The 21,068-nt window shown below is 42.9% G+C and overlaps 2 protein-coding genes across 6 annotated transcripts in view; one reads left to right on the top strand and one right to left on the bottom strand.

Annotated features, from left to right (window-relative positions):
• Positions 1–2,972: 2,972 nt before the first annotated feature.
• LOC106571558 (lysosome-associated membrane glycoprotein 5) lies at positions 2,973–9,623 on the top strand. 2 transcript variants are annotated; one of them, XM_045695873.1, is made up of 7 exons: positions 2,973–3,207; positions 3,604–3,706; positions 4,532–4,710; positions 5,171–5,302; positions 5,516–5,612; positions 6,497–6,685; positions 8,360–9,623. In XM_045695873.1, exons 2-7 carry the CDS (start codon positions 3,649–3,651, stop codon positions 8,536–8,538), a joined length of 834 nt encoding a protein of 277 aa, XP_045551829.1. In that variant the 5' UTR covers positions 2,973–3,207; positions 3,604–3,648; the 3' UTR covers positions 8,539–9,623. The 2 variants fall into 2 exon arrangements, with proteins under 2 accessions (XP_045551829.1, XP_045551828.1); XM_045695872.1 differs by lacking the exon at positions 2,973–3,207 and having other exon boundaries at positions 3,242–3,706.
• A 2,132-nt stretch (positions 9,624–11,755) lies between these two features.
• Positions 11,756–21,068, bottom strand: part of LOC106571559 (serine/threonine-protein kinase PAK 5) — a 129,040-nt gene continuing 119,727 nt past the window's right edge. For all 4 annotated transcript variants that reach the window (XM_014144737.2, XM_014144735.2, XM_045695871.1 and 1 more), the window contains 4 exons: positions 20,514–20,640; positions 18,286–18,411; positions 13,477–13,611; positions 11,756–13,354 (listed from right to left, as the gene is read on the bottom strand). In XM_014144737.2, the coding sequence (XP_014000212.1) occupies positions 13,199–13,354; positions 13,477–13,611; positions 18,286–18,411; positions 20,514–20,640 (544 nt within the window). In that variant the 3' untranslated portion in view covers positions 11,756–13,198. The remainder of the gene's footprint in view (positions 13,355–13,476; positions 13,612–18,285; positions 18,412–20,513; positions 20,641–21,068) is intronic.

Raw genomic sequence — 21,068 nt, 5'->3', positions numbered from 1 at the left:
ACGGTGGAATGCTGTTTGCGTTCCAGTTTCAATAATCAGATTCAACAAGCGCTAAATTAATTTACAGCCCCCCCCCAAACCTCTACATACAAACAGGAGGTGCAGCATCTGAAACGCTTTATTCATAATTAAACTATTAGTGTTACCATTCGAAAACGTGAAAAGGTATGGTAATGATGTTAGCCTTGTCCTGGAAACTCCATGGCTTTTCTTCGCTATAAAACAGCTTTGAGGGGCGGTATGTTTTTGTGGTGCGCATCAGGTTGGGAGAGAGAGGTTACACCAAACCTGCTCCTCCTGACAGGGAATGCCTTTTCTCCAACATGTCCCTACATTACAACGTTATTCTATCAGTTTAATCATAATGTTGAAACTTCCTGAGTAGTCCAACGGACGAACAAGCACCAGAATCCTCAAGTCCATGTCGAAGGATAAGGTCCACTTGGCGAGGGCTCTCATGACGCGCTGGATAGGAAAATGATCGACTCCAAAACTGGGGGCCGCAGACCCCCCTCATCTCCTCTGTTCTGCTCCCCGATTATCGGACCAGGTCCAATTTTATAGAAATGGTTCTCCATAGAGGTGCCCGCGTCAATTGTCAGGACAAGAGTGGCTGCACTGAGCTCAATTAATTCTGTGAAAAAGGTAACCTGGAGGCGGTAAAGATTTTGGTTAGAAACAATGCAGATCCAGAGATGGTTGACGCGTGGGGGAACTGCGTTGATGTGCGCGGCAGTGACACGTAACACTCAACGGTCGTTGCGTTTTTGGTGAGAGCCTTCAAGAGACTGGGGCTTCCGACTGAATAAAGTTGGTAACTCGGCGATGGAGGTGGCAAAATTTCTCGGCCACACAGACTGTTTTTATGCGCTCACCAGTAACAAACAAAAAAACGAATGAGAACGACGTTGGGGGTCATTAAGATGGTCCTTCCCACGTCAGCTCGGACTGTAACGTAAATGAGGAGAAGTTGGCGAGAAAGTTATTGGATCCCAGACGTTCTTCAGGCGTGTCTCCAACTCTCCAACTCTTCGGGTCGCAGAATAAATTATCTGGTCTTAAAGAGTCAATTACTGTCAATGGATTCCATTGAGGAGTTTGAGATAGAGACTGACAGCCCTACATACCCACAGGGGCTGTTTTTCTCGGTTGTCCTCACCCCCAACCCCCCTCTTCGATCTAAAAACCTGACCTGCCCGAAAAACGTCTGTAAGGTCACCAAACCTGGGGGCAAGTTGACCAGCTCTGACAACACCCTGAAGACCACCAAAAGCTGTGCGTCAATAGCTGCGCCGTCTGCCTCTCGTCTTGGTATCCTACTAACTGCCCTCGCAGGCAACAAAGGCAAAGACGAATCACAAACTGAAAACCGCACCTGACTTTAATATGAGGCGATTTGACGATAGCTATTACCAGAAAATGTGCAGTTTGCCCACAAGTATCATCAGTCTTGTGCTACCTGACCGTTCAAAACTATGTGGAGAAACGTTCCACCAACTGCCAACACCAACATTGCACATGTTACACTGTCTGTTGCCAGCTCCTCAACGACTTTAACAGTATTGGGCAACAAACTGTTAGGGAGATTTACTTTCCCCGCGTTTAAACAGAGCGGGAAGGAGGCGCAGGAGGTCGCGTGTGGAGGAGATCCCGCCTCAGGTTCACCGCGAGGAATGGCGCGTTCAGAGACGTTTCCGCTGAGTACGAAACACCCTCATATATAGACAGTATAAGCGCCGTGAAGTGCGAGCTTGACTTCAATTTTAAAACGGCCCGTTCTTATTAAACCGTATGTCTTGTGCGTCATGCGTAATAGCCAAATGTCCCATTGGAGAGCCGAAGTATTTGCAAGCTTTTATTCCCACTACTTTTATTCCAGAACTAGGCCTACTAACACACCGGATTAAGCTAACCTACTCGTGATTTTAGATTGAGGACTATGAGATTAGTTGAATCAGGTGTGTTCGTACTGTTTTGGGCTGGAACAAAAACCTATACACACGGTCCCCTTCTATAGTGTTGGGAAGGGGGTGGGACAAACGTAAAGGCATATCCACGGGGAAGCCTCAAGCACAAAGAGGATTCCTGCGCTACCATAAAGATGATGTACATTTACTATGAATAGCAAACGCCATCACCTGCATAGCTATTCATAACGGTTGGGAAATATCAATAGACATGGCATTTCTTTCAATCGTTTTCACGGACTGCGTTTCTAATTATATAATAATTATTATATTCTTAAATTGTGAAATTTTAAGATGAATGAATAAATAAATATTCGTTTTGTATTTAAAAAGGGTAAGGGTTTTTTTATTCTCTGGAGGAGAGAGCATGTGTGTGTTTCCTCAATGTCGAGCTCCTTGGTAAGTTATAAAACCCTCACAAAACCTTGACTTTAGAAAACTGGGTCATTCTGAGTACTGGGTCAAGTATACTGAGAATGCTATCACATTCACAGCGCTTATAGGAATATTTCTGTTCACTGTAATGATGCAGATTTTATTGTTGCCTGTGTTTGTGAAGTGGGAAAGGGGGGTGACTTGAGCACAGGAGTGTCAACTGTCACAGCTGAACGGTTGACACAGTTTTAGCTCTGTCAGCTATTCTTTTCTGAGTCAGTCGCATTTACCGGACAATGTCCACTGTTGCCGGATTCCAAGCGATGGAGTCTAACATCATCTGATACGTCACACCTATTCATTCGTTTCGACTCGTATGTTTAGTGACGTTTTAGAATTGTTTTAATCCTACACACACGGTAGTCAAGGGTATGTATGTACGCTGTATATTATGAACAATGTCTTGGACAAAGGTGTGAGAGGAGCCTGAGTTCACACACGCTGAGCTGTGTGTGTGAGAGAGCGCGTTGCCAGACTGCAATCCACGCACGCACATACACCACAGCAGCTGCAATCTAGCTCAGAAGCAGAGAGGAGGGGGTAGCAACGATACACACACACACACACACACACACACACACACACACACACACACACACACACACACACACACACACACACACACACACACACACACACACACACACACACACACACACACACACACACACACACACACACCTCATCTGCAATCACAGTGATGGAAACAGAAGTATTGCGGGACTAGCTGCGGTTGCTGTAGCGAAGCTCTTTGGAAGAAACAAACTTCGGGAGAGAAACGGAACTTCCTCCCCCGGTGAATCACGTGAGTCACCCAGAGCGTTGTTACCGGCTCACTGTCTGTCTGTTGGTATGTACAGGGGAAACTCTGCATTGCCGCAGGTGACGCTCACCTAAAGCTCTCTCGTCGACTGAATTCAGAGAGAGGAGAGAGTCCAGAGCAGTACAAGGTGTTCCGAAAGCGGCAACTGAACAACTGTGGCATTTTAATGCGCAGCAAACCGGATGCTATCTCTCTCACGTCCACCTGGAGATTTGCTGCATTCGCGGTGATATGAGCGTGACTACCGGACGCTGAGCAGCGGAATCCCTCATTGCTCTCTTTCTTCCTCTCTCTCTCTCTCTCTCTCTCTCTCTCTCGCTCTTTCTCTTTTCTTTCAATCTCTCCCTCTCTCTCTTTCTTTGCGGGTTCACTACACAGGCTACCCGCCAGTTAGCCGTTTCAGCACGTTTCAGAACCAGTACAATGGAGCGGCTCAGATTCAGCACCTTGGACAGCGCAGGACTTCTGCTACGTTTGTTCGGTAAGCGACGACTGTCTCTCTGTGTGTGTGTGTGTGTGTGTGTGTGTGTGTGTGTGTGTGTGTGTGTGTGTGTGTGTGTGTGTGTGTGTGTGTGTGTGTGCGTGCGTGCGTGCGTGCGTGCGTTGCATACGATATTTCGGTCGTGACTGCACAAAGCAGCCTGCGTGTCTGGCTGTCTGTGTGTGTGTGCGCGTGTGCGTGTGTGTGTGTGCGTGTGTGTGTGTGTGTGGGAGAGAGAGAGACACATTCCTGTTCAGTGTGTGCGTAGTAGCACAGCCCCTACCTGTATTCAACGTCAGTGCAGTGAAAAGCTCATTGTGAGAAAAATACTAAAACGCAAGTCATTATTATAACATAGTGTATTAGGCTCACCGGTATGGACATCTCTATGTCCTGCCCATTTTTCTAGCTTAGGCATGCAGTGAGATTTAAGCTGTATACTACACCCGTGTCATGTAACTGGGTATTGTTACATCTAAGTGGGCAACTGTACTCCAGCGAAGCTATAGGTCCTCGTTCATTGCCCCTAACAGTTTTCTTCTGGGAGACAAGAAGCCCCTTTGAGTCTAATCTTTGAGTCTTCGGGCTGCCAGTCTGTAAGAGACAGTAAAACACATTCCTGTGAACCATCTTTCATTATACTATTGCCTACAGATTCTATTTTATTCTATTCTTTCTGCAGACCTCACGTGTTTTAGGCATATTCATTGCAATATCGATGACGCAACCAAAAAAAAACGTAAACTGTCACGTATTTGCCACTCTATTACCACTGTTACTCTACACTGCTGACATGACCCTTACACAGTACCACCCCGTTCTCAGGGATCCTGGCCCGGTTGACCGTGACGGCTGAGCAGGAGGGAGAGAATCTCTCCGGTCTGTCCACCAACCCAGACAAAGACATCTTCGTGGTCCGGGAGAACGGGACCACCTGCCTCATGGTCGAGTTCGCTGTCCGCTTCACGGTCCCCTTCGACGTCCTCGCGATCAACGGGATAGACGTAAGTAACAACTCCGATATTTCATGGCATTTTTTACTTCGCATGTAAGGTGTTCAAGTCAAGATTTCATATACAACTGCGTAGATAATACAGTTAGTTTAACACTACTTTTCATGGCACTTACCCTTTGGACCGTATCCTCACTATAATAGCCTAGTATACTGATGGGAATGTGTGGGTGGACACAGCCCGTCAAAACTTCGGTGGTCAATTTAGACTGACACTGACACATTTCTGTATGTGAGAATTTACTCTCATTTAGACACACATGGGGCACTCATGCCACGGTATTACGCGCGGTGGGCTGTGCGTAAAATTATGGATTTTGGAAAGCCGTATTGGTCGACTGTAGCAACTGCGTGCCAGTGTGAAACAAGTCCATATTATCATCAAAGAAGACTAGTCTATTGAGAAACGCGTGTGATCATCACAATCAATCACACACTTCTGTTTTCTGCAGCTCATCACGGAGAATGCGTATCTGGCTCTGCCTCGCGGGGCAGACATTGAAGGGAAATGCGGGAGCCAGGACGCCGATATACACATCTCGTGGAAGGATAAGGCCTACACACTCCGCATCAACTTCGTCAAGGTTTGTCCCCTACTGCCTACAGTCTGCCTACAGTCAGTAGGCAACCGTGTCTAATTACAATTACCCAAAATCATTTAGAGCGTTTATCCCGCGTGGGATTCTTGTAAAAATATGTTTAGATAACAACGCCTACACATTACATCCGTAATGTTCTTCTACTGGTGATGACCGTGTGTGTGTGTGTGTGTGTGTGTGTGTGTGTGTGTGTGGCAGGAAACCCGTGACAAGGGAGATGAGGTGTGGAAGATTAGCAAATTGCAGTTTGTTTATGACACCTCGGAGAAAACGCATTTCATCAACCCATACAACCGTGAGTAGCATTTATATCCCACTCAGCATTTTCTGTGTATGTTTTGCGAAATGGTTTCGTTGAATAATTATTTAATATTTGCGCTAAGCGTGTGCAATAAAGGAAGGCAATTCACATGCGTCTTAGGCCTTTGGATATTTCGGAGATTTTTTTATATTTTTTTTATTCTACAAAACATTATTCTTATTATTATAATTATTATTATGATGTTCCAGTTTTATAGTTTTTTTCGTAACTTTTGATTTATTTCAGTAATTCCGATTAGACATATGATGAGCTAATGTTGAAATTCCCGTAGCCTACCCCAACAGCACAGTTTTTGGATTCAGTATTAATCCACATTTTAAAACTCATGACGGGACAGGCAGAAGTTGAACACGGAATTATTGAAAGAAAACGGTGACTTTTTTGCTGGATTAAAAGCCCGTCTTTTCTGGACACGCTATTGGTGTGCATCTGCCGCAGTGGCCGTTTTACGTGTGTGTAGAAACAAAGTGATTCCTATAGCCCTTATACGTTTTATAATTAGAAGTTGTTAAATTTCGATATTTGTTCCAACTTATTTCATAAATATTAATATGAATACTCTATTATTCCAAATTTATTTCAATATTTTGTAGCCTTTATTTTACTTATTTATATAAATGTTGTGTTTTTGTGTTTCTCTGTATGAAATGCATGCATGCTTGTGTGTGCATGTGTAGATGTGCGTTTGTGTGCGTTCGGGATTGCTTGTTTGTGTCCGCACGTCTGTCTGTCTGGCTAGCTGTGTGTCTCACTTTGTCAGTCTTGTGGGAGTTTCTGTGCTCTTCTTTTTAGACCTACCTACTCATATAGTATGTTTCCTCACGTACTGCATCCTCCTATCCCATCTCTCCATCTAGCTGGGAAGCACACAGCCAGCTCCCACGGTCTGTCAGCGTTAGTGACCCCCGCTGGCCGCTCGTATGTCTGCGAGGCTAAGCAGACACTCACCCTCATCTCCAGTGACCACCAGAAGGGAGTGACTGTCGCCATGAGTGACATTCAGATCCAGCCCTTCGACATCAACTCAGACTTCATGTTCAGTGAAGGTACATGATCTATCCATGACATCATACCAGCCATATTCAGTGAAGGTACATGATCTATCCATGACATCATACCAGCCATGTTCAGTGAAGGTACATGATCTATCCATGACATCATACCAGCCATGTTCAGTGAAGGTACATGATCTATCCATGACATCATACCAGCCATGTTCAGTGAAGGTACATGATCTATCCATGACATCATACCAGCCATGTTCAGTGAAGGTATAGCACAACAGCCTATGGTAGTACTCCTCTCATGTCAAATGTTGCAAAATCAGCAAATGTCCCACCCATGTCAAATGTGCAGCCCAGTATAATAAAGGTTGGCACCTTGAGGAGAGATATGACACTAGTGAGGATGATGATGATGATAATGAGAGGTTACCGTGCAGTAGTATTGGAGAACTTATCTCACAACCCCTACAAACTGCATTTCCCCCCCCTTCCTCACCCTCTCCCTCACCCTCCTTCTCTCTCTCTCTGGGGGGGCTGGTTGCTGCAGTTTGAAGAGCATGGCTGCAGAGGGAGTGAAAGAAGAGAGAGAAGAGAGAGAGAGATAGAGGGGAAAGAGAGAGAGGTCATTAGGACTTTATGGCTGTAGTTATAGCCCTGTCCTCAATGCAGACTTTATGACTATAGTTAGATATATACTGTCAGTCACTGTGTCCTCTAAGGGCTATCACTCTTCTCTCTCTGGACTGCAGTAAACTAGACTGCGTTTTGCTACAGTGCCCTTCAACTATAGTTTTTATTAACCCTTGGTATACAGTGGCCTTTCATCTGGTACATACTGTATTAACCTTTAAAGCCACATTCTGGGAAATCTGCAAACCACCAGAGTAGGCCACCATTGAAAACATAAACAATGAAGAAAATACATCCCATGATCCAGGACATCAGAAGGCTATAGAACATGTAAACAGTACTACATATCGCTTACCTTATATGAGCTTAACTAGTTAAAGGCCCTGACTTTTGCCCTTAAATATGACACTTTCTAATTTAGAGACCAGTGAGACTGTTTCTGGGACATTTTGACCTCATATTGTGTTGACCTTTGATCTAATACTAATCAGTGAGGTCATGTTAAGGCTCTCTCACATAGAGGAGAATCTTCTCACTGTGGACATGGGTCTAACTCGCTCACATAGAGGAGAATCTTCTCACTGTGGACATGGGAAAAACTAAAGGACCTGACTGACCAGTGAATTCATTTTGAATTTCCTTATTGGTTAACGTTAGGTTAGTGTAACGGTTAGAGTTTAGGGTTAGGGTTAAGGTTAGGATTAGGTTTGCAGGCCAATCATGTAGCTTTAGTTGCAAACCCATGTGTAGATAGAACTGTGTGTGTGTGTGTGTGTGTGTGTGTGTGTGTGTGTGTGTGTGTGTGTGTGTGTGTGTGTGTGTGTGTGTGTGTGTGTGTGTGTGTGTGTGTGTGTGTGTGTGTGGGTAACATCAGTGACAGTTGATTCAATGCAAAGCTTTGGAATGTAATTCACATGCACACACACACACACACACACACACACACACACACACACACACACACACACACACACACACACACACACACACACACACACACACACACAAACAAACACACACACACAACACACAGTTCTATTCCCACATTCATGTATTCTGTGTGTGTGTGTGTGTTTCACCCTGCAGCCTATAAGTGCATCACGGACCAGCGGGAACAGCTGGAGGAGACTCTTCCTCTGATCCTGGGTTTCATCCTGGGCCTCATCATCGTCATCACGCTGTCCGTCTACCACTTCCACCTCAAACTGACCGCTGTCACCCAGCCACAGCTGCCCCGCGACCGGTCCATGTACAAGAACATGTAAGGAACTGGACATTAAAACAAACACTATATGACAACTCTCCATGGTCAAGGATAGTACAGTAGAACAACACTCCAAGGCTCCCCATGTTCAAGAGCATCTAAGGAATCAAACATTAGATCAACATCATCACAATGACTCTCCATGTACAAGGTAATGGGACATTGAAACAAGCACAACATGATGTTCAAGACATGTAAGGAATCAGACATTACAAATCACTACGACTCTCCATGTTCAAGGATATAGGACATTAAAAACAAGACGACATGACTACTCTCCATTCAAGGATATAAAAAAAGGTACTAGACTACGATTATAACCACAACGCTCCTGCCTCTCCAAAGTCAAACCAATGTGACTTCCCCTGCTCTGAACTCCCCATATATTGGAGAGTAGGCCATAACTTTATGGAGGCCTAACTTGCGATATGGCTAACTTGAGATACCCCTGTGTGTTCTGTTGTTTATATGTCCAGAAATCGCTGTTTTATCGAGAAGCCTGCGCTTTTGTCGTCACCCCCCCCCCCCCCCCCACCCCCCCATCACTTGTCTCTGTCTTTTCTGTAAACGCACTGCAAAAGAAACCTCGCAGGTAGCAGGTCCAGCTGAAGTTTTTACTTTCCTAACTAACTCCAGTTTTTACTTTTTGTTTTAGAATGCAATCATCGTGGTGAAAGTGGACAGTGTTGTGGTGTGTGTGTACACTGTGCAGGTGTCTCAATGAACTTCAGAAATCATGAAAAATAAATCATTACAGTAATACTTTACTTTGGTATGACGGATCGTTTTCCAGATCTGACTTTATGGAATCATATCAAGAAAAAAATAAATGAAACGTAAATAAAACAAAGGAAAACATGGTCTGTAAAAACGTGCCCTCCCCCCCCCCAAAAAAAAATATTTAATACATTTATCTCATATCAGAATGTCAGAAGAAGAACGTTTATCATTGTGAAAGAAATGTGCACAGATATTTAAGATTTAAAAAGAATAAATGTACACTATTTTCAGAAAGACTACGCATAGAAAACTATGCTGTTGCTACTTTAATGTTCACTGAAATAAATTTTACAGGAGACATCCTAAGCCTGTGTAAGCCTGTTTTTCCTGTTTTTTTTTGTGTATGCTCACTATCAAACCTGTCTACTACCTTTAGACAGCTTTCATTCGCTCAGATTGTTGGATAGGCATTGTAAAATACATTTCAGTAGCCGTTTTTTCAGATACTGCAGTTGCCAAATGTTTCGGAACATGAGAACAAAACACAACATTGTCGCACTGAATGGACTTAAAAACTGAAAGAGATGGGGGGGTAACATTCATCATACCCATCAAAGTCGTAACCATGAGTCCTCCACGGGAGCGGCTGAGAGCTGCGACTGAACCTGGGTGATCGATGCTCCTGTCCGGCATGGCGTGGCTGAGGTGTCGAGGCGGAGATGGAGTATCGATCTCGTCGTTTGACACTGGGCCGTCAGAGGAAACGCGATATGAGCAAGTCCAATTGAAAATAAATGGAGCATGCATGACATCCACAACTCTTTGTTTGAACACCACAGACATCATTAATCATATGGCCTTTAACATATTTTTTTGTCTACTTCTAATGCCTCTTAAGGGGAAAGTAATCAAAAAGTAACTGAAAGTAATCAAATTACTTCACTGAGTTTGGGTAATCCAAAAAATTGCATTACCTGTCTTCCAAAAATTGCATTACCTGTCTTCCTTTTAAGGTTTCTTATCGTGAAAGAGGATTTTTATTATCCTGGGTCAAACCATAGAGAATGATAGAGGCCTTTAGTGGCCAAAAGGCTGTTTTAGCATGGGCAGCACCATTGAGGGCTTCCACCATGCTTCCACCATTTTAAAGTAGTCAAAGTAGTCAACAGGGTGGGGATTCCTATGGGTTGTAGCCTCAATGGCGCTGCCCATGCTGTCACAGATGCTATAATGACACAGACATAAAGATGAGTCCTCTATCTATCTCTATGGGTCAAACCAAATCAATATCCTATTATAGTTTCCTTCCACACAGGAACAGAGCTAAGAGGGGGAAAAAGCAATGGCCTCCTATATTGTCTAGTCATGTGATGCGTGTATCTATCTATTAGTTCTCTAGTCGTTTCAGCTAAAGAGGCAAGGCTATTTTGGAGTCACACCGGTGTCCGCTGAAGTGCCCCACTAAACATTATTACGTTATTACCTATGTTTAGGGGGATATTCAATTAAAACCCATGGTTTGGTATTTGGTATCAGGGATGGGCAAAAACATAGTTATTGGTCATCTGTAATGTTATGTGGACAAGGTGGGATATAGCTTAAACAACAAGCAACTAGCGGCAATGGGAGATATCAGCACCACGGACAGCAGTGAACTGGGAACCTCACCATCTGACATTCAGAACCACCGGACAGTGGTCAGCGGTGGTCTCAAGTGCAGCTGCAACGCCACTAGCCACTGGGAAAACCCCATTTATTGGACAAGACCTAAACAGGAAGCAATAAGCCTGCAGGCAGACTCCTACACCAACATCCATATTTCAGTTCAAACCCACCTTTACAATTGTGAATTATAGGGATAACATGTGCACTTATTTGAAATTAATTGAACTATTCTTGATTCTTTGAACTATACATCAACATAGAAGAATGTGTATTTTGTATTCATTTACTCTGTAAATATCTGATCGTGGGTTTAAAGGCCCTCGGATTGACCCTGGGTTTGTACAGATAAGAGTGTGGAAAAACACATGCTACACTTGTCAATGTTTTAATGGGCTTTTTTAATTGAAACCAGCTTCACTGATAACACACATGCAATATCACTGTACAAGCAACACCACGGATAGTAGTACTCATGCAAGTCCCGAAACCAGCTCTCACTCACTCACACGCACGCACACGCACACACACATGTTCATATTTACATCTCACAGTGAATGAAGGGTTAAAAACAAAATGGGGTTACACTTTCCAATTAGAACTGAGAATCAGATCGCGGCACAGTCCCAGTTTGTGTATGTATGGTTGTGTGTATGTATGGTTGTGTGTGTGTGTGTGTGTGTGTGTGTGTGTGTGTGTGTGTGTGTGTGTGTGTGTGTGTGTGTGTGTGTGTGTGTGTGTGTGTGTGTGTGTGTGTGTGTGTGTGTGTGTGTGTGTGTGTGTGTGTGTGTGTGTGTGTGTGTGTGTGTGTGTGTGTGTGTGTGTGTGTGTGTGTGTGTGTGTGTGTGTGTGTGTGTGTGTGTGTGTGTGTGTGTGTGTGTGAGAGAGAGAGAGAGATAAGGAACAGATGACAGCCAGGATGTGTGAGAGTAGAAAACCAGGCCGTTTACCACTGTGTGTGTCAGACTGAGAAGCTCAGATATTGCTATAGGAGTCTTGTATGAGTGTCCACTGAATTTATAGGCGTGTCATGATGGGTAAAGAAAAATGTCTCTTTTTCAAATAAACTGATATCTTCTCCTATCTTTCCACTCAAACAGTGCTACGTGGGATTTGTAAAAATTACATTTTTATAAAGATTAATACATGATGGTGATGATGGATATGCTTGGGGTATTGCTTGTATGATATAACCAACATCACTGTTTGTCTGGCTGTTGATATTTATAAACATAAAACAAAAAGAAAGGCCACACTACCAAAAAATAAACCTTCAATTCCAAAAAATAAATAAATACTTTAAAACAGCATACAAAATTCTGGCATTACCCTTTTTTCCACACTCAATGGAGGTTCTGTCCACAAATGTGGGATAATAAATATATTCATGTTCATTTTTGTAACAGTTAGGGGTTAAATTCTTAATGAAAAAATGGATTATTATTATAAACAGTAGGAAAGATCTTCGCAGAAACTCTGAATTCTATGTAGTACTGCCCATATCACAATGGTCACGACACAATAAAATACTGCAAATTATCAAAACTGTACAGAAAAACTTACATATTTCTCTAAAATACATTTTCACTGTTAGTGTGAGAAAAGAGAAGTGAAGAGAGCGATGTTTTATTCCACCAATAGGAGAACAGCCTGTCTTCTAGCCAGACTAAGACACATCCACACCGCTCCCACTCAGACACCACCAAATACTCGTCAACACCAAATGCTGCTTCCTGATTGCTCTGAGATCTACTGCTCATGTCTGGGGCGGTGGGCGTGTCTCATAGGTCCCTCAATGCGGCTGCCAGCCAGGCAGTGTCAGCTGATCACTGCACACTGTCTACGCTCTAGTCGATGGCTACTACAGTATAACTCTACAGGACTCACAGACAGCCTAGTAAGAGAGGAAACTGCACTGGGACGACCCACCCTACAGATCTCTACTGGTCTAACAGCCTAGTGAAGCCAAAGAGTACGAACCAAGAGGCTAGCATTTGTTAGCATTTGGCGCCCAGATAAGCAACAAGCCTGCCACAGAGTACTGAAGAAGAGACTCTTACAGTACAGTCCCCTATGCTCCAGTGTTGAACTTTATATAGTATTTTTCAAAATAGAAGATATCATGTTTCTCTTTAATCTTTTCTTTGTAAATAATTCCTCTAGCTAAACTACTTCTCGGTTACAGGTGTGAGTGTTTGTTTTAGTGGCGTAGTCTCTCAGGTCATGTGGGTGTTTGTTTGGCAGAGTGTGTGGCGCCGCCCTGGTGGCGGGAGGTCAGGTCAGCGGTGGCGGTAGTGCCTCATTAGGGGGACGATGCAAGATGGGGGGCCCGAGAGCTTGAGGAAGGGGTGCTGGAGCAGCTCCTGGGCTGTGGCTCGCTGAGACGGCTCTCGAACCAACATCAGGTCGAGGAAGGCCCTCATAACCGATGATACCTGATGGAGAGAAAAAGGAACGCATGACTATTTATTTGATATTGGGGAATAACTGACATCAATAAACATCTCGGTAAATGTGCCAATTCAAATGATAATGAAAAAAAATGAACCCTGCTGACCTTGTGTGACTCCTTTATCCGTGGAGGCAGGTTGTCTCGTATCCTCCTCATGGCCTGTAGAGGAGGTTCGTTAAAGTACGGGGGTTCCCCATCTATCATCTCTATCACCATGATGCCCAACGACCAGATATCCACCTAGCAGGCAGTGTGAATGGTGTTATTGTCTTTTTTTCACAGCTCACTTTCTACAACATTATGCAACGGGTGGGCCTAATCCTGAATGGTGATTGGTTTATTCCACAAGATACTATGACGTTAAAATGCCTATTTACTCTGTGCCATATGTCTGCGCAATCCACTGTCTCATCAGCCAAGCAAGGCCAGTTTTAAACATGATCTCCACTATAAACAGCATCTAGACATTATCTCACATTTCTTCTCGACTAACATTTAGTTTTCAACAGCAGAGATTTGTATAAACCTTGCTGTCTGTCTCTCTGACATTTGCAACATTGTTTCAATATTCAAATTCTATCTCCTGCTGTCCAATAGTAATGAACATGTCGGGAGTCGGGACGAGACAGACAGGCAGGCAGCGTTTCTCCACCAGTCTAAATCATGAATCAGCTGCCATCATTTTTATGGATATATACAAAGAAGTGTCAATTGAAAAAAGATAAAACGAAACAAAGTGCAGCGAGTTTGCAGTCTTTACAGATTCAGTTTGAAGTGATTGTCTTAGCTGTGCTGTTGGCTAGCTCCTCTGAACAACATCCTGACGAGAGAGCACATTTTCTATGCCAGGCTGTATCCAAATAAATGTCACTTGGAAAACAACTTAAACAAATGCAAATGCTACTGTTGTTATTATTTTTGACCTTTGACATGACTGTAATTTAGCCGTAGTTGGCTAGCTAACAAGCAAGGGATAAGAATGTTGCCAGTCAGTATGGCAATGGAACATTTAGAACAAACGACTGGGTACAGAACAAAAAGACTGAATGACTGGGTCGCGCTTTAGGCAAACGAACCCATAGAACGAATGACCAGCCGGCTTGGGTAGCAACCCCAGATTTGTGTCGGGACAATATCTTGTGGAAGGATGAAATAGCATGAATAAATTCATCAAAATAATATTTTTTATGAAAATATGTCAACCATTATTTGAATATGTTGGTAACCCATTGCATAAAATTGATAATGCCCTCGAAGCAGGTGTTTGGAGGATACAGTGCATTAGGAAAGTATTCATTTTGTTACATTAAAGCCTTATTCTAAAATGTATTAAATACACATTTTTCCTGATCAATCGACACACAATACCCCATAATGTCAAAGCAAAAAACATTTTTTTATGTGAGAAAAAAATTAAAACCGAAATATCACATTTACATAAGTAAATGACCCTTTGCTATGAGACTCGAAATTGAGCTCAGGTGCATCCTGTTTCCATTGATCATCCTTTCTGCAACTTGATTGGAGTCCATCTGTGATAAGTTAAATTGATTGGACATGATTTAGAAAGGCACACACCTGTCTATATAATGTCCCACAGTTGACAGTGCATGTCAGAGCTAAAACCAAGCCATGAGGTTGAAGGAATTGTCTTGGCCAGGGGCGGAAATCCCGGGGGGGACGGGGGACACACGACCCCCCCATCCTGGGAAAAATATGATTTGTCCCCCCCAATATATCACTGAAACATAACTATGTAATTTAAATAATATTAATAATAAGCAATGAAATCAATTGTGCTGATTATAGACACTTAATAGCGCGTTTTTAAGTTTCAAAAGATTGCGACCCCCCCACCTTTTGCCTCACAATGGTTTGATCCACTGCCAGTTCCTTAGTTGGCAAGGTAACAGAGGGGTCGTATCTACTGTCTGAAAGGCACTCAATGAACGTAACTGACGTGAGGTTAATATAGTCAATCGCGCACACACACTAGCTGAATATGCAGAGCTAGCGCGCAAATATTAACTATTAAGCTAGCTAGTACCTATTCCACTTATGTGGCGTCGTCAAAGATGGAATCAATTTATTCAATTTATTCCAAGATCAGCATGCAGATGATGTAAGTTAGTGCTTCAAAGTCCCTGTGATAAGGTTAGCGATAAACTGAAGTCCAAACTGAACAGAACTACACTCTCTTCTACCATTGTCTTAAATATATTTAATGGTCTCGTTGCAAAAGCTAAATTGTCGCAAGGGAACTTTTATTTATTTATTTATTTTATTTCACCTTTATTTAACCCAGGTAGCAAAGATTATAGCAAACACCACTGAAACTGAATTGGTGCTCGCTAGCTTTGCAAATTCAGCTATTGTTGGAAGCCAGCCAATATGAAACAAACTATTAAAATTACAAAAGGTTGCAGCATATGTTATGTAAATGGTGAACTCATACAGCTGTCAACTCTTGTCATTTTAATCCGTTTCACATTTGCTAGCTACCTTTTAGATCGAAGCCCAAATAGAATGACAGAAGATGATAGAAGCCCATCTCCTACTGTAAATAACCTACACACTGTGTGTGTGTGTGTGTGTATAGCCAGCCAGCCAGGTAGAAAAATGGCAGAAAAATAAAAGACGGACATCAGAGTATTTTTCAATACACCAAAACGCATAGTAAGAACCCTAGTAGCCTAATATCTCAAAGACTAGTTGATAAAATGTTCATAAGAAAGAAATGAAATTCTAATGGAAATGTTTCACAATGATGTCATTAGGCAGAGCAGGCAACAGATGGCACACAGACAGCAGAGTTGGGGACAGATATGCAGGGACAGACTGGCAGAGACAGGGAGTCTCAGGTAAGTTTGTTGAGTCTTTGTTTGGCAACGTTATGAAAGGTTCTCAATTTTTTTGACTTGTAAAATAGGAACATAATTGGAAAATGCCATTGATACCCCCACTCTCAACTTAAACTGGTGACTGAACTAAGATTTGCTAAAGGCAATGGTATTGCTGTTGTGATTAGTTGTGTAGTTTTGGGTACCGGTAGTTAGGAGTACGGCAAACACCTTATTTCTTTGGTTCCTCAATATACATTTACCATATTACAATGTAGGCTATGTGTTACAGCACTACTTTTGGTGTCCCCCTCAGGAATTGCTCTTGAGAAAATTTCATGTAATTGTCCCCTCCAAAGTTGATATCAGATTTTCGCCCCTGGTCTTGGCCAAGAACCCGAAGTGACAAAGGTGACCAAGAACCTGATGGTCACTCTTACAGAGCTCTAGAGTTCCTCTATTGAGATGGGAGAACCTTCCAGAAGGACAACCATCTCTGCAGCACTCCACCAATCAGGCCTTTACCGTAGAGTGGCCAGATGGAAGCCACTCCTCAGTAAAATGCACATGACAGCCCGCTTAGAGTTTGCCAAAAGGCACCTAAAGGACTCTCCGACCATGAGAAACACGATTCTCTGGTCTGATGAAACGAAGATCGAAATCTTTGGCCTGAATGCCAAGCGTCACGTCTGGAGGAAAGTATGGTGGTGGCAGCATCATGCCTGTGGGGATGTTTTTCAGTGGCAGGGACTGGGAGACTAGTCAGGATGGGGGAAAACCTGCTCCAGAGCGCGCAGAACCTCAGACTGGGGCGAAGGTTCACGTTCCAACAGGACAACGACCCTAAGCACACATCCAAGACAATGCAGGAGTGGCTTCGGGACAAGTCTCTGAATGACCTTGAGTGGCCCAGCCAGAGCCCGGACTGAAACCCGATCGAACATCTCTGGAGAGACCTGAGCTTGAGAGGATCTGCAGAGAAGAATGGGAGAAACTCCCCATATACAGGTGTGCCAAGCTTGTAGCGTCAAACCCAAGAAGACTCAAGGCTGTAATCGCTGGCGAAGGTGCTTCAACAAAGTACTGAGTAAATGGTCTGAATACTTATGTAAATGGAAACTGCTTCGCCCAAAACCGCAAGGCTCTCCAGAGGGTGGTGCGGTCTGCAGAACGCTTCACCGGGGGCAAACTACTTGCCCTCCAGGACACCTACAGCACCCGATGTCACAGGAAGGCCAAAAAGATCAAGGACAACAACCACCCGAGCCACTGCCTGTTCACCCCGCTACCATCCAGAAGGCTAGGTCAGTACCAGTGCATCAAAACTGGAACAGAGAGACTGAAAAACAGCTCAAAAACATCTCAAGGCCATCAGACTGTTAAACAGCCATCACTAACACAGAGAGGCTGCTGCCTACATACAGACTTGAAATCATTGGCCACTTTAATAAATGGATCACTAGTCACTTTAATAATGCCACTTTAATAATGTTTACATATCTTGCATTACTCATCTCATATGTATATACTGTGTTTTATACCATCTATTACATCTTGGCTATGCCGCTTGGTCATCGCTCATCCATATATTTATATCTATATATTCTTATTCCATCCTTTTACTTAGATTTGTGTGTATTAGGTAGTCATTGTGGAATTGTTAGATTACTTCTTAGATATTACTGAACTGTCGGAACTAGAAGCACAAGCATTTCGCTACACTCGCAATAACATCTTCTAACCATGTGTATGAGACCAATAAAATTTGATTTGATAGATTTGATTTTAAATGTAATATTTCATTTTTTTTATGTTTTATACATTTGCAAACATTTCTAAAAACCCATTTTTCGCTTTGTCATTATGCTGTATTGTGTGTAGACTGATGAGGAAAAAAACGATTGAATCCATTTTCGAATAAGGCTGTAACGTAAGAAAATGTGGGAAAAGTCAAGGGGACTGAATACTTTTAGTCTCGGGCCTGACAACACCCATGCCAATATATCCTCCAAACACCGGCTTCTCTCACTTATTCAGACATTTGAATGTGTTATTTGGCAAAGTGTGTCCTTACCTCCGTGCCGTAGGGTAACCGTGAGATGACCTCTGGTGCCATCCAGTAGGGTGTGCCCACCAGAGACTTCCTCTTGGGCACCTCTTTGGACACTTGGGCGCAGAAGCCAAAGTCTGACAGCTTGATCTGTGGGAACAAAACATATTTGGTTGATCATCTCAATGTGTTATCGATGGGAATTTTCGGAGCACTTTCGTACATGGGGAAACAAAAATCCCATATAAAATTCTAGTTTAAAAAAAAATCTTAATTGATTTGAGCAGTATACATTATGGATGTGTGTTGCCTTTTCTGAAAATATATTTAGGTACAGTATGAATATTTCACAATTTTCACAGATTGAACTCAACCTTTTCTTTCAATCGAAACCCTCTGTGTTTTTACCATTATATGGAACATTGACCTCTTGGGATGAAGAGGTTTTCATATAAGCCACTCTAATCCTGCTTCTATTATCCCTTAATTAGCCATCCATCACATTCCAGCAGCTCGTTAAGAGGCATTAGGCTGGCTTTAATTAATAAGGACTGGGTGCTAATTGATTATGATCTCCTCTCCTCTCTCTCAAGTCCTGCAGTCAGAGGCACTTGAGGAGTTCGTACTGCATCACTGGCAATAGCACAGAGGTAGGTTGTTGTGTGTGTGTAGGGCAGAGTTTAGTAACATTACATTGTAAGTAACATTGCATCATTTGACGTCATGTGAGAAACTGGGTGTAAGGGTCAGTGGCGTGTATTCATGGATGCCAAGGGAAGACAGACCCCCCCCCCCAAAATAAAAAATAAACAATCTCTTTCGTCTCTCTGTGTTTCATAATTTTCCTTCAATTCGCAAGAGGCTGAATGTACCTCACCAGAAAAGGCATCTGTACAAGCAAAACAGCGCCCCCTCTGTCTCGGCATGTGTAGGCTATCTGATGCTGTCTGATCAAAAAGAGTATGACATTGTTGCCGCCCATAGCATTGAATACAAGGGAAGCCAGCAAGCATTTAGCCTCCCTTGATGAGCTAAACTAAGTGAGCTCAAATGTGAATGGTCCTGGTGCACCAAAAAAAGTGTAAATCACATCGCATCGAGAGCATACTTCACTGACAGAAATTCGTTGTGCATCTCGTTGTGTTGTTGTCCTCCGGTGGCTAGCTAACTAGCTAAAATTGTCCCTTTCCTAAATTAGCCATGGATGAAGATAGGGATTTGGACTTGTGATTTTACTTAATTCTCCGTACTGGCCAATGATTATAATGACAATTCTGATCCAACCATAAATGCATACATTGTGCCCCTGGCCTGAGAGGATGGAAGTTCAATATGTACTGTAGCTAAATGTAGAAGGCTAATATTAACTAGCTAACTAGTTTTTAAGCCAGATTGCCTAGGACAACAGAAAATGTAAGTGTGTACTGTATGACAGAGTAATAGACCGTTTCTCAACATGAAAGAGAAGGATGGCATTGGCGTTTCTCTACAAGTAGGGTGAGTCAACATGTTTTTTCTACTTGAACGAACCCGCATGCAAGCACACACTACACACGCACACAGAAATCAGAACTATGAACACCCACATCATATTTAACTGACGTTATTGGAGTAAATTGTTTTTGGTATCTTTTAGTTGTCACTGTATTAGACTAAACATAGGTGATTAGATGATGTTGAAATGTTGAATTTGAAATGGTGCTGGAATAACGGAGGCAGCTCCTGTTTTCTTTGCGACTTGTGGTAACTCTCCATGGTTCTAAATCAATAGTTGTTTAGTGGTACGAAAATGTCGGAAACATTAAGTTGCTTGACCAGGCTGTAGGTCATGTAACTGTTTGTTACGTGCAATACGCTTTGTGGATTTTACCAGACAGAGGTTGCTCTCTGGTTTTGTGATGAAACAAAGGTGTGGATGAATTTATTCTGCCACTGTGTCTTCTTATTGTCTTGGCCTTTAGGCTTATATATCACAAGGCATATGAACTAACAGGTTATAGAGCAAAAAACACAATTATAACAACACGTAGGTTGTAATATGGCTTTTAGCTCTGGCTTGGCTTGCCCAGTGATTTTACCCATGCACCGCTACTGGTCAAGGTTACTATGGAAAAACCATGTTTCTAACCAAAATACCGGCTTTAGCTGTGACCCAACAGGTATGGGCACAACCCACCAGTCAAGCCAACATCTGGAAAACACTGTAGAGTCCCACAATGTTACAAGTTAGTTCAGAATCCACGTTGTCTTACCCGTCCATCGCTGGTGAGGAGGATAGAATCACTCTTGATGTCTCTGTGGATGACTCCCTGCGTGTGGAGGTACGACAGAGCCCTCAACACCGACACACACACTGTGGCTATCTGCTCCTCGTTCATCCTGAAACACACACACGTGGGTAAAGATGGAGGTTAGGACACCGCCAAACACACACACTATAGCATATGCGTTCTTCCACAAAGTCCCTGTGACTGTAAAAAGAAATATATACAGTGGGGGAAAAAAGTATTTGATCCCCTGCTGATTTTGTACGTTTGCCCACTGATAAAGAAAGGATCAGTCTATAATTTTAATGGCAGGTTTATTTGAACAGTGAGAGACAGAATAACAACAAAAAAATCCAGAAAAACGCATGTCAAAAATGTTATAAATTGATTTGCATTTTAATGAGGGAAATAAGTATTTGACCCCCTCTCAATCAGAAAGATTTCTGGCTCCCAGGTGTCTTTTATACAGGCAACGAGCTGAGATTAGGAGCACACTCTTAAAGGGAGTGCTCCTAACCGCAGCTTGTTACCTGTAAAAAA

The sequence above is a fragment of the Salmo salar genome, chromosome ssa15, assembly GCF_905237065.1.
Source record: "Salmo salar chromosome ssa15, Ssal_v3.1, whole genome shotgun sequence".
Taxonomy (NCBI): Eukaryota; Metazoa; Chordata; class Actinopteri; order Salmoniformes; family Salmonidae; genus Salmo; species Salmo salar.
The sequence above is the reverse complement of the archived record's forward strand: the minus strand, read 5'-3'. Positions and strand labels throughout refer to the sequence as shown.

Coding starts and splice junctions, on each gene's coding strand:
- LOC106571558 (XM_045695873.1), top strand. CDS start 3,649: ATGGAGCGGCTCAGATTCAGCACCTTGGACAGCGCAGGACTTCTGCTA. Junction 4,711..5,170: donor TCGCGATCAACGGGATAGAC/GTAAGTAACAAC, acceptor TGTTTTCTGCAG/CTCATCACGGAGAATGCGTA. Junction 5,303..5,515: donor TCCGCATCAACTTCGTCAAG/GTTTGTCCCCTA, acceptor TGTGTGTGGCAG/GAAACCCGTGACAAGGGAGA.